The sequence below is a fragment of the Asterias rubens genome, chromosome 5 (assembly GCF_902459465.1).
Source record: "Asterias rubens chromosome 5, eAstRub1.3, whole genome shotgun sequence".
Lineage (NCBI taxonomy): Eukaryota > Metazoa > Echinodermata > Asteroidea > Forcipulatida > Asteriidae > Asterias > Asterias rubens.
The window spans coordinates 4,775,503-4,789,216 of NC_047066.1; the positions used below are offsets into that span (position 1 = coordinate 4,775,503).

The 13,714-nt window shown below is 38.6% G+C and overlaps 1 protein-coding gene and 1 long non-coding RNA gene across 2 annotated transcripts; both read left to right on the plus strand.

Annotated features, from left to right (window-relative positions):
• The first annotated feature begins 1,428 nt into the window (after window positions 1-1,428).
• On the plus strand, window positions 1,429-4,249 carry LOC117290088 (wiskott-Aldrich syndrome protein homolog 1-like). The gene is made up of 2 exons (XM_033771336.1): window positions 1,429-1,499; window positions 2,239-4,249. The coding sequence occupies exon 2, from the start codon at window positions 2,714-2,716 to the stop codon at window positions 4,247-4,249; it is 1,536 nt and encodes a 511-aa protein (XP_033627227.1). The 5' UTR covers window positions 1,429-1,499; window positions 2,239-2,713.
• A 357-nt stretch (window positions 4,250-4,606) lies between these two features.
• On the plus strand, window positions 4,607-9,046 carry LOC117290827. The gene is made up of 2 exons (XR_004519084.1): window positions 4,607-6,649; window positions 7,114-9,046. It is a non-coding gene; the product is annotated as an uncharacterized LOC117290827 (long non-coding RNA).
• Window positions 9,047-13,714: the final 4,668 nt, after the last annotated feature.

The window sequence follows — 13,714 nt, forward strand, 5'->3', positions numbered from 1 at the left end:
GAAATCGGAAAAATTAAGATACAATATTGTGACGCGAGGAGGAACTTGCTGATGGATGTTGAACAGACTGCTTTTTAATTTTAGGGTCATATATCAAAAATACAACAAATTTCTATAAATATTGCGGTTTTTAATTTGTTATTTATCAGGATGACGTCATAATGAGGGATCAATTAAATGGAACAATCGGGAACAATCGGAACAAAACGTCACAACTGGTTATACCTATTCGAAGAGGTCCCAGGGTGGTGACTTTTAGAGGACAATTGTGGTAAATTAAAGAATAACTGTGGTGATAAAAGACTTTAGGCCTGAAGTCTTGTAATATTTGAGAAATTAAAAACAAATTCTCTAAAACTACGCTATTTCACAATAATTTGTACTATTAACAGCTCTCCATCAAGTCAGTTTTAATGCTGAAAATTATTTTAACTAATTTAATTATCAATTTACGCTCTCGTGCTTAGCATGCTAAAAATAAACATCGAAGGAAGGATCTCGATGCGTGTTTCACTAATTGCATTAAGTTACCGGAACAATACTTCGTAATGAGCAGGATTTGAGTATTGCTCCCCGGTCTTTTAGCCCCAAAACCAGCCGTGCCTCTGACTCGTCGTGATGGTGCAATTCTGGGTTTTTAATGTAATCGCGAGTTGTTCACAAATAGTTAGACAACCTATCTGTGTAAGTCATTGAAGGCTCGAAGCTCTTTGCGATTTCGGATTTTCATATGAGCAGTCTCACAGAAGAAATAACTGCAATCATAAGTTTGTGGGTTCGAATCCCACATCAGCTAACCACTGATTTCACAACGACTGATTCAAGTCTTGTCGTCTAGTTTACTAAATCACAGTTTCTTGATTTGTGCAGTTCATAATCATAGAAACAAACCGATGTTCGTAATGAGAGAGATTGGATGCCAATACGGCATGTCAAATACTCTCGAGGTGGAATAACTCCCTCAAAATGTTTCAGACTTACAACAGTCTTCGATGCAGTTAAGATTTTTGCTGCTTTGCGAAATAAGGACATGCTTTAATGCACAATAAAGTTTGATCGAAATCGAGGAATTCTCATTTTGTTCTTTTTAATTGTTTGTTTTATTCAAGCTAGGACTCCATTGGTTTTGCACACTTAGTCTGCCCAATCCCCAAAAGAGTACACACGATTAAAATCTTCTACACAGAGAAAGGGTAAAGCATGCACTACGTACATTGATTTTTTAGAAGGTGAAATTGATAGATTGCCACAAAAAGCAATTTGTATGAAGGCCTACATGACTCTATACAATTGCTTCCATACATAGTAAACAACAATCATACAGCCCGCATAAAAAGGTAAATTTGCGTAACATAATTATGCTAGAAGTCCAAAGGTCTACAAATTCACATGCATGGGTAATTTCAACGTCGTCATACCTCCATCACAGTACATGTATGTGAATACAGAGAACATGAAAGCAACCAGGAAAAGTAGCTGTCCCTTTTGAAGAAGATAAGGTAAGTTTGAATTAATTTGACTTCATTTGTTTTGTTTTTGTTATGAGTGTCTGATACAGCTTGGTGAGACCCAGAAAATTAAACAAAGAACTTGTGTTTTCGGATTAACGGTGGGTTTCTACAAACACTTTAGGCAGTGGACATTATTGGTAATTCCTCAAAATAATTTTTAGCATAAAAACTTACTTGGTAACAAGCAATGGAGAGCTGTTGATAGTATAAAACATTTGGAGAAGCGGCTCCCTATGAAGTAACGTAGTTTTCGAGAAAGAAGCAATTTTCCGCGAATTTGATTTCGAGACCTCAGAATTAGATTTTGAGGGCCCGAAATCAAGCATTTGAAAGCACACAACTTCGTGTGACAAGGGGGTTGTTCTTCCATCATTATCTCGCAACTTCGACGACCAATTGAGTTCAAATTTTCACAGGTTTTGTGTGCATATGATGAGTTAAACCAACTGAAAAGACTAGTCTTTGACAACTACCAATAGTGTCCAGTGCCTTTAAATGAAATAGTCTTTTGAATGGTTTTGCTATCGACAATGAATCCACATAGGGTAAGTGAAGCGAATTGACAAAACGAAATATGATCATGCTTTTGAGGAGTGTGGTGATGTTTAATGGATTATTTGGCACGGCAGCCTAGTTGGGGTCATAGGACAAAAACGACAGATGAACAATCAAATAATTATACCTCCTTCATTAATCCAAGTCTGTTTTTATTTTCTTCATCGGACAGACACAGCTTTTTATATCAAGATGGCGGAACAGCTTCCACAAGGTGAAGAGTCAAAGGTCATGTGTCAGGCTTGTGATGAGGAAAACGCGGCAATTTCACGATGTTTGAGTTGTGAACATTACCTCTGTCTGCAGTGTCAGAAAGCACACCAACGTTGCTCTGCATTGAAGAATCATGAGATCAAAACTTTGGCTGAATTGCAAGAAGTTGATGAAACCCAAACTGAATCAAAGATGAACATCTCAAGATGTGACATCCATCCCAATCAAGATCTCTGCCTCTAGTGTATGACGTGTGAACAACTGATCTGCAAAGTATGTGCAAAGCAGCACCGGGCTCCAAAACACACAGTCGTTGATCTCAAGAGTGCTACTAAAAAAGCATTAAAGACATTATAGATGGTGCTTCTCAGCTAGATAGAAGTAGTTATAATTTAACCAGTAATTTTGAGCCTTTGTTTTACAATCTTTGTAGCATGATCAATGAAACAAAAAGGAATATTTCTGAAAAAGCAGACAAAGAAGTTATCAAGATAAGAATCATGGAGAAAAACCTTTTGCAAGAGGCTTCAGATGCAGGTAGTAGAAAGGGCAAAACATTAGCCAAACTTATGTTTGCAAAGGAGTCACTAACGTCAGTACAATATTCAAACACACCTTGCGAGAGTATGAAGATACTTAAAAACAGACAAAAACATCTTCATGAGTACATTAACATAGATGCAGAAGAAGCTGTAGATTTGACGAACGATCTGTCCTTCCTGAGTTTCAAAGAAAGTGAAGGTGGGATGACAGTTGAGATGGGGACACTTTTACTAAAAGAAACACGGTGGCAAATGTTGACAGCCAAAGTCGGTGGACAATTAAATGGGGCATTTTCCACAGACCGTTTAATTTTAATGGGTCAGGAAGATGCACCAAGAACGAAACCAAGAATGAAACCAGATGGAAACATTTTGCACACTTATAATCAGTCGTGGCTCAGTGGTTACTTAGAAAACCCCAACTCACTTGCTGTAAATAAAGATGACCATATCAATATCTTGGACGGTCCAACGGTCAAGACTTTTGGGTCAAACTGTCGGCTTCTTATTAGCCAGTTCACTCCAGATGAAGACTTTGAACCCACGTGTCTTGCAGTAGATGAGAACAATCTAATAGCAGTGGGTTATGAAGACAAGGAAAAGGTTTCTCTACACAACCCCGATGGATCCCTCATCAGAACACTGTCTGCTCCGGGGATTGATAAGTACATGGCCATGAGGAATCAGCGAATCATTTACACCAGTCGTATTGATCGTGCGCTTATATGTGTCCAGTGTTGCAGTCGAGACCTCCCCGTCCGAGACCGAGGGGGAGACCGAGCTCCCCCGCCCCATCCGACACCGAAACCCCGAGGGGGAGACCGAGCTCCCCCTCCCCATCCGACACCGAAACCCCGAGGGGGAGACCGAGCTCCCCCTCCCCATCCGACACCGAAACACCGAGGGGGAGACCGAGCTCCCCCTCCCCATCCGACACCGAAACACCGAGGGGGAGACCGAGCTCCCCCTCCCCATCCGACACCGAAACACCGAGGGGGAGACCGAGCTCCCCCTCCCCATCCGACACCGAAACACCGAGGGGGAGACCGAGCTCCCCCGCCCCATCCGACACCGAAACCCCGCGGGGGAGACCGAGCTCCCCCTCCCCATCCGACACCGAAACACCGAGGGGGAGACCGAGCTCCCCCTCCCCATCCGACACCGAAACCCCGAGGGGGAGACCGAGCTCCCCCTCCCCATCCGACACCGAAACACCGAGGGGGAGACCGAGCTCCCCCGCCCCATCCGACACCGAAACCCCGAGGGGGAGACCGAGCTCCCCCTCCCCATCCGACACCGAAACCCCGAGGGGGAGACCGAGCTCCCCCTCCCCATCCGACACCGAAACCAAGACCGAGATCAAGGTATCCGACACCGAAACCAAGACAGAGACCTACATGTACCCCACGCAGACAAACAATTATGTAAAAACATAACAAATTAAAGACACTGGACACTATTGGTAATTGTCAAAGACCAGTCTTCTCACTTGGTGTATCTCAACATATGCATAAAATAACAAACATGTGCAAATTTGAGCTTGATTGGTCGTCGGAGTTGTGAGATAATAATGAAAGAAAAAACACCCTTGTCACACGAAGTTGTGTGCTTTCAGATGCTTGATTTCGAGACCTCAAATTCTAAACTTGAGGTCTTGAAACCAAATTCGTGGAAAATTACTTCTTTCTCGAAAGCTACGTCACTTCAGAGGAGCCGTTTCTCACAATGTTTTATACTATCAACCTCTCCCCATTACTCGTGACCAAGTAGGCCTAAGGTTTTATGCTGATATTTATGTTGAGTAATTACCAAGTGTCCACTGCCTTTAAGGTGATATCAGCTTTTAAAAATACGGAGTATGCAAGCTAATGAAAATTATAGTTCTGCTATAAAGATTTAGAAAACACACAATCACATTTTGTTAAGTTTCCCCACAAAAATTCACACTTTTTCATTTCAAGGCATCATTTTAAACATCTTTATATTGGTTTACATATTTGATAAATCTTGCCGGCAGGAAGTCCAGGCTGTGACATCTCCCATTTGGGGAGACATACGCCTTTTGGGGGCAGTTATATTTTAAACTTTTATGCTGTTCCGGGCATCCTACTTTTGCTTAACTTAAATTGTTAATATATTTTTTCAAGTTAAAGTATTGGGCGATTCCTTCACGAGGTACTTGCCGAGGAACTTAAACAGTGACTGGTTTCTTCCTGATGTTGTAACCCAGCCAGGAGCAACATATTTCTTGCAAAATCGGAAAAATTTTCCTTGAAATGTAGTGTCATAGATATGTAAATACTTCAACAAATAATGACCATAAAAAAGTTACTTGATACTTTGTAGGAAACACTGCAGCTGTTTATAGTTTTGAGAAAAGATTATTTTCGAAATGATATGGTTTGGACAATTGGTCATCAGAAAGTATGTGAAGCTGAGAAACAATTTGATTCATGTACACTGTTAAAAGAGCTGGGTAAACGCCATTTGTGATTTGTTGGTAAATTTTTGTTCAACTATTGAGTAAACTTTAGGGTTGGTTAAGATAAAAAAGTTACCAACGTTGAGTATAGTTTAAACAACAATTATTGGATAAACATTGTCCAATTAATTGGTATTGTTTATTAGATTTATCCAACCACGAATTGCTGGGTAGAAATTGGAGAAACACTCCTGGCAGATGGGCATTATGGCGTGAATAGTGTGACGTTAACCATTTTGTTGTGAACTTTGATGTCGTGCGCACACACGCTCATTACCAAGTCATGAAAGTTATAATGCGACGTCGATGATGGCTGACCACCAAGTGTTGAGATTAATGGAGGAGAGTGGCGTTAGCTCCCTAACGGATGTTTTCTGAGGTGAGAATTGAAAAATGTATCTCTAAAGTTTAAAAGTACATGTTCTTATTATACTTTAGATCAAGAACGTGTGGGCCTGTCCGAAAACTCGGCTTGAGCTGTGAATGCATGGCCTACCGCACGTTATCGCAGTTTCAGGGACATCATCGACACACAACACACACGACGCCACACGCAGAGCCATGCCTAGCCCTTGTGTAGTAGTAGTAGTAGCCTATATAACGTCCAATAGTGTCCTTAGTTAACCCCCTTATCATTAACTTTGATTGATAATATCCCTTGATATAAAACATGTAGATGAACTTGGGTGAACATGTAATGTATATAGCAATTAAAACAGCATGGGTTTGGTAGGCCTCTTCTTCCCAAGGAATGGGATTGTTAATTATCTCCAAAGATTTGGTATTTTCTCCTTAGAAAATGGGTAATCGGTTCTGTTCTTCCAAAACGTTGAGTACATGCTATTATCTTGCCCAACTGTTTGCTTACTGATCTAAAAAAGTTGGGTTACATGTTCCTGATCTCCCCAAGGGTTGGGTACGTGTGCACCGCCAATTATATTCTCCCTAAATAGTGGGCGCATGTGCTCCTATACCAAGCAGTGGGGGTACGTGACACTGTTTTACCTGGGACCGGGGTATGCCCCTATTTTTCCCTGATGCTGACAATTTGGAAACAAAATGACCACTTCTTGATAAAAAGGGAACACAAAAATCAAAGCAAAAAAAAAAGGACCCTTAAATTTACCAAAATGACACTAGTTTTAAGAGTATTGGAAGCAGTGCATAATTACACACAGCTACTTTTAAGATAAGATAGCTATGCCCATGCGTAACAGCTTTGCAATTAAATTTATTTTTGTTTACAACTCATACAGATAATGAGATCGACATGCAGGCAATGAAGGTGCTGACCGAGGCAGATAATTTGCAACTTATTCCCAAAATCATCCATCGACACTCAACGGGTAAGTGATGAATTTCTCTGAAAACAAGCAGCCTTGCTTTGGTCTTCTATTTGTCACTGTTATCTGAATTTGTTTTATTTAAATGACTCCAGTATGTTTTGAAAACCCAATTTCATGAATCATTTGTTTTCAGAAATAATTACAATTCTTACAAACCCAACACAAAATAATAGTAACACACATGTCTCTAGTAAATTACTGTTACTCTTCTCAGTATACGGATCTGTCCTGGTGTTCGTGCGTGGTTCGTGCGTCTTCAGATTGTGCCGTCACCTTGTAAACCCTAACAAGGCGCTGTAAACAGTTCTCATAACTCAAAAAAATAATTCTGTATTATCCTCTTGTAAAATAAAATAATAATGATCACTTTCTTTGACATTTGAATGTAATATTAGGCGCTATATCTTAAGAACCGAGTTTTAGGATATTAATAAGTTTTATTAATTATTCTTTTTATGCCACAGGATATCATAATGCCACAATACCTGAAGGATAGACACAAAGCTTCATCCCCAGCCCTTTGTGCTATCATAAGGCAGCGCTGATCTGGAGTCAAGAAATGCTTTTCCACAACCATCAGTCATGAAAGCAGTAGATGTGTACTACAAGGCACACTATGTGCTGGACTGCAAAAACCAAGTTCAGTGCCAGGGGTATGGACTTTTTTTGACACGTGTGTGTTCAGCCAGCAAGGTGTGCAATCGAGAGAAACCGCCACACTGAGAGGTCTAAGGGCTTAACTTGCACATAAAAACGTGCTGTAAGTCACTGCAGTAATGCTGAACCTATCTAAAAGCATAAAAGGCTACCTAACAAGTCATAATTATTGTAGTCGGTGTATGAGAGGGGTGGTATGTGTATAAGTTAGCAGCTTTAAAGGTTTCATTAGTAAACATCGTTTCACAACTAAGTTGTGCACGCTCAACGATTAATTTTTATCAAAATACAACATTAATGACAAATTTCCATACCGATCATAAATACAATTTCTAATCCAATCCTACGAAATGATTATTACCTGTAAGAGTACCCCCCTTGCCCCCACATTATCTTTTACAATATTTGTATACTAGAATCCTCCTCATCTAGCGGGGTGCCGCGCGAAGCGCGGCATCCCGCTAGTACAATTTAAAGGTGTAAGTCCCTGTTACATCTGACTGATCTAACTTGTCATTCAAGTGTCAAAAAACTGACAACTCTTTTTTGTATTTTGCTTAGAAAGTACTTTGCTTTACAAAATAACTCTTTGTTTTGAAAGTCACTGCAGTATCTGCTATAAACCCATTTAAAATTATATAAGGCTACCTAACAAGTTGATCCTTGGGCAGTCTTATTATAGTTGGTGTGTAATAGAAGCAGATTCTTAACTTTGGTATGAAACAATGCTATGATTAAACATATTACATTTTGAAAGTGTACATCCCTGTCTAACTTGTCATTCAAGAGTCATCAAAATAATTGACAGTTCTTTGTTGTATTTGCTTAGAAAGTACTTTGCTTTACAAAATACCTCTCATTGTTTTGAAAGTCACTGCAGCAATGTCTGCTGAACCCATTTACAAGTATATAAGGCTACCTAACAAGTTGATCCTTAGGCAGTAATATTGTAGTCGGAGAGTAAAAGAAGCAAATTCAAAAAAATCTGTTTTAGTTTGAAACAAACAGGCTTTTTCAGGTGATTTTTTTTCTGGGGGGGGGGGGTGTTTAAGTCAGCAGCTTTAACGGTTTTATGAGTAATATATAGCCTATGTATGTATTTATTTGTGCAAAAACGTTGTTTCATTGCTTGTTTGATGTTCACAAATAAAAAAGGAAAAGCAAAGAAGTACTTTCTGAAGTCTTTCATTAATGTTTGTGCTAATTACTCAACTGTTGGATGAATAATTTGGTTCAATCTAGTCTCAACGACTGAGCTTTAGTAATGGATTTGTGCCCAACAGTTTACAAAAACGAACGGAAATTTACCAACAAGTGGTCATTATCATGATACACGGTTGCCCATCTATTGCATAGTCATATTCCAACTACTAAGCAGTTATTCTAAAAGGTTGACCAATATATGAGGAAACATGGTTATACAACGTTTGTGTAACTGTTACTACCCAAGTATTTTTTGGGAGACTTATTATTACCTACCCTTGGACGTACTAAACAAACCAAAGGTTGGGCAGAAGTAAATTCCCAACTTGTGTGGAGGTCGTTTGCTCAATCAATAAGCAATGACATTGACCAACGACCGTTGGGCTATAATTGTAGTAGTGAATGTGATGGGATCAGCTAATGCCTTTTTTCTTTTTTCTTGAGGTTTTCAGATTCAGTTTTGTCGAACATGACTTAATTTCAGAGGGAAGTTTTTCACAGAAAAGAATGTCTCTGGTATGAATTTCATTGTCAAAACTGAAATAAAGCATAATTTTTGTATCCTTACCGATTCTGTGTAATACCTTGAAGGTAAAAAGCAATGTTCATATGATTGCTTTACAGGGTTTTCATTATTAATATTTAACTTATTTTATGCAATACTAAATATTCCAAAGTGTCCTAACAGTTGTATTACAAGTTGGATGTGATACTACAAAAAGCAAGAAAATAAGTATCAAGTGGAAAGTATTTTAACTTGGGTAATTAACAGGTCTCCTAATTACTTGGGTGTCCCTGCAATTACTTTTAATTGTACTGCCACAGTACTTGTGTGTAAATCATTTATATAATTGTATTTTTTCTGTTTTATATAATTGTGTGTACATGGAAATGTTGGTAACTGTGTGAGACATTCATGCTGCTGAAAGAAGAAACCAAAAACAAATAAATGTTTCCATAAAACAGGAAAAAGTGTGACAGAGTTTTCATTTTGTTGGTATTAAATAACTATTAATTTGACTACTGACCCCCCACAAGAGGTGCAAATAAATAAATAAATAAATGAATATGTGGGATTTGGCTCGTGACGGTGATGCCTTACAAGAAAATAGTGCATCTGAAATAAGAGTATAAACCAATGAGATTTTTTTAGCATCTGAAAAATGCTTTAAAATTGTTATTTGTTGGTTTATTTTGGGTTTAACAAGCCTTAGGTCCACATGACAAATGCACAAATCATACATTTGTAAGGCCAAACCCTCGGGAGCTAAAGTGAAAAGTTTGTGAGACCAAATGTAAGAAAAACAAAACTGTTTTCCCAGTAGCTGACTGGCAATGGGGTACAAGTTTTTCTTAACAACGAAACCACGAGTCGCTTAATAGTCTGGTACCTCACTGTTTACCAAACACAGCTTTCAGATTTCACGTAGTAAGTAGGGAGCCGCACACAATCAACTTGCCTAGCGTTTTCTTACGCTGCAGCTGATTAGTCAAGAAGGCAATGTAGTACAGTCTGACCAATCACAATCGGGCTCTCATTTTTTAGCCATGCTGGACATTTTGATTCAAACGATTACGCTGACGAAGACATATTCTGTAAAGGTTTTTGACTGTTTTGGGTTTCCTTAGGAAAAACGAACATAGTAAAATACTAGATGAATAGTGTATCTAACACTCATTAAGGAAAATTATTCTGCCCAATTTAGTTAAATATTATAAAAATGACTTTTACGGAGACCCTTATTTCTTCTCAAAATCCGTGATGCTTTTGGTCTCATATTTCTGTATTTTTAGCACAAAATAAAACATTATTGCTTCGTTGTGTGATGTTTTTTTTTTGTTACATTGTTTAATTTTCCCGAAATGAATTTTTGAAAACGTGTCCTCCAAGCAGAAGCTCATAAGATACGCAGCGAATAGCTGTGTTTTAAATATTATAAAAACGACTTTTACGGAGACCCTTATTTCTGCACAAAATCCGTGATGTTGTTGGTCTCATATTTCTGTATTTTTAACACAAAAAATCGTGTTATTAATTTTCTAGTTAGGCCTACAATAAAACATTATCGCTTCGGTGTGTGATGTTTTTTTTTTCGTTACAGTGTTTTATTTTCCCGAAATGAATTTTTGAAAACATGTTCTCCAAGCTTATTATTTATTGATAACGGTCATGCATCCGACTGACTGTACAAGGGTAACAATGGTCTATACACGTACACCTACACGCAGTTTGCAATACATACACATTCCCACACACACACGACGTGCAGTTGCATGGCCGTACGTGAAAGAGCTCATTATATTATGCGGATGACCCTTCAGTGGCCTTTCAGTAGACGACCGCAAACGGCCGGCCACCTCCCTAAAGCGCAAGCCTGAATGGGAATGAGTATACCAACGGCGCAGAAACGCATGAGGGCGATATTCAAAAATCTATACAGGGAAATTTGCAAGCCTGGACCGTGCGTGGATATTCAATGATTTCATGCAAAATGTGTAATCGGTTTTTCACTATTTTCTCGAGACCCAGATGGCTGATCGATCTCAAACTTCTACAGGTTTGTCAGTTTATGTATATGGTGGCTTACATTAAGTGCTTACACTGCCAGCAACTGTTTTGTTAGTAAAAACCAGTTCTGTAACCGCCCTTTAATTGTGAATGTTTTGCCTAAATAAATATCACTATTTTTAATATTATTATCTCAATTTCTGAAACAAAGCCCGCGTGCAGCACAGTCACAGTTACTGAAAGTAGTCTGGTCCGTAATAGTCTAGACCAGATTTTAAAAATACCAACTTCGAGCGGCATGTTTGAGTAAAAGTTGATAACATACCATGATTTAACTAATTTGGGGTGCTGAATCCGAAAATGATGGATACCAAGGCTAATTTTTAGTCCTTGTCCCTGAAAAATCAAATTTAAAACAATACAGAAAACCTAGCAGACGACGGACTTCTCACGTGAAAATTTGTCAGGTTCTGCTGTAGTTCCATATAGATGTTGTCAGGGTATCATTCATGGCAGGTACCCAGGAGTGCGTTTTGGTGACCCCAACCAAAAACTGTTTTTTGGTTTTTGGTCGTTGGTTCTGCTGTTTTTTGGTTGGGGTCGCCAAAACGCACTCCATGTATAGGTCAGGTATCCGTAACAAACTTTTGAGTGTACTGGAAAGATCTGCTATAATTGCACTGCCAGAGGGATCAATAGGTGCTCTCAATGTAATTTTGAAACTATTTGAGTTGGTGTTTTTTCTAATAAAGAGATATTTAACGTAATTTCTCTGTTGTTAAAGCAGAAATCGTTGATCATTTTCTCTTATAATGTAGGCCTACACTGTACTTAAACACGTAGGCCTACCAGGTGAAGTCATACTCAACAATAAAACAGTAAATTGTATTGTATGTCAATTTTTCAGTGATCCCTGTTTTTGAACAGGTTAATGTTCACACTCATGGCTTGAAATTAACCTACCAGTCAAAAACAAATGATTTTAAAGGATTTTGAAGCAACTAATTTTTCGTTTACAATTCTCCCTCGTTTTAAAAAGTAAGCTTCACAGTTTACGAACTAATCTAACTTTTGTAGGCTAACAATTTAAAAAATAAATTCCAGTTTGTTTGTTTGCAGTATAACGCATATTAGTCGTGTTTATAAAAACACGGACAAGAAGACGATAATTCTTGTTTCTCACAAGAAGACGATAATTAGATTCAGAAACAAAGGACAACAAAATATGTATCCCCTTCATTGATAAAACAATCCACTCCTCTCTTTTCAGCTGGCTGTGAAGAACAAGGACAAAACAAATATATCTCTTTATCTATTAGTACCGCTCAATCCACAAGTATAGACTACTATTTTATTTTTGTATGTCAGCTATGACTGATCTTGAGGCCTGGTTCTTGATAATTTACCTCGACTTCGTCTCGGTAAAATTATCAAGAACCAGGCGTCGTTGGGATTAAACCACTAGTTGAAAACCTCTGCACCACACATTGATTCCCTTACTTATGAACCGCCAGGGTTTGTTGCGAAGCGTGTCCCCTCCTCTGTTCCAAACGTTGTATGTGTTGCTCCTTCGTTTGTTATGTAGGCCTATTGTCTTGCATTCTTGTAAATGATGTTTTTGTTTGCTGTGTGATTTTATTTTATCTGCTTTCATGTTTTGGTAAAGATTCGCAAATCGGTCCTTAATAGATAAATAATTTTTATTTATGAACCGATTCAAATCAATTTAATTAAATTCTCAGAATGGTTGTGGAGGGAATCTTTTTCCTTGCGCAAAAACCAAGCTGACGTTTTAAAAATTAGAAAGAGCAAAAGCACTACACTATTTAACAAAACAAAAATAAAAATTATTATTTGTAGCTTTGTTTTGTCAAACTGTCTCTTCACTTCTTGTCCTTAGCTTTGCAAATAAAGTGTGAAATCATAATAACAAACGATGTATCCATGCATGTTTTCTGACTGCCTACTGTCTGCAGTCTCTATAAATGCAAAAGAGTGAAAAGGCACTCTTAAGAGCCACATGAGGGGACTCTTTTTCGAGTGGTCTTTCACTCTTTTAGATTGAAGTTCACATCTCTTAGAGTGATTTTTCACTCTGTCCTGGAGTGAAACCCCTCTAAAAGACTGAAATAACCACCACTCTTTAATTAAAGAGTCATTTGCGAGACAACTCGAACTGTAAAGAGTGGTGTTTTTTTATTCTTTCACATTTAGAGAGATGGTGACCGTGTAAATATCACAGTGCTGGGGTATCGCAGGGTTAAAGGATAGAAAACAGGTTTTTGTTGTGAAACAAAAAAATACCATAAAATATTATAAGCTTCCTTTAATTTTGAAACCTTAAGCAACAAGCACGCACCAACGTTGGAAATGACTCCCAATGTCGGAAATGTAAGACATTTCCTATGAGTCACCAGCCCCAAATCTTGCAAAGGTGTTGTTAAACCATTAAACAAACCAACATCAAACTCATCATTAGCATTTTAGTTTTTATGTAAAATGACGGATGACACACCTGTGTCCCCCCCCCCGCCATCACCTGCCGCCCACCGGCGCTTAGCAGCTTTGTGACCCATTAAAAGTTGCCCCACCAACCCCCCATTCCCCTTTCCATCTGGATTAGAGCACGAGTCTCAGATTTGACTGTTAATGTTCACTGCCAGCAAGGAACCGGAATATATTTTTGTCTGTACACC

Coding starts and splice junctions, on each gene's coding strand:
- LOC117290088 (XM_033771336.1), top strand. CDS start 2,714: ATGATCAATGAAACAAAAAGGAATATTTCTGAAAAAGCAGACAAAGAA.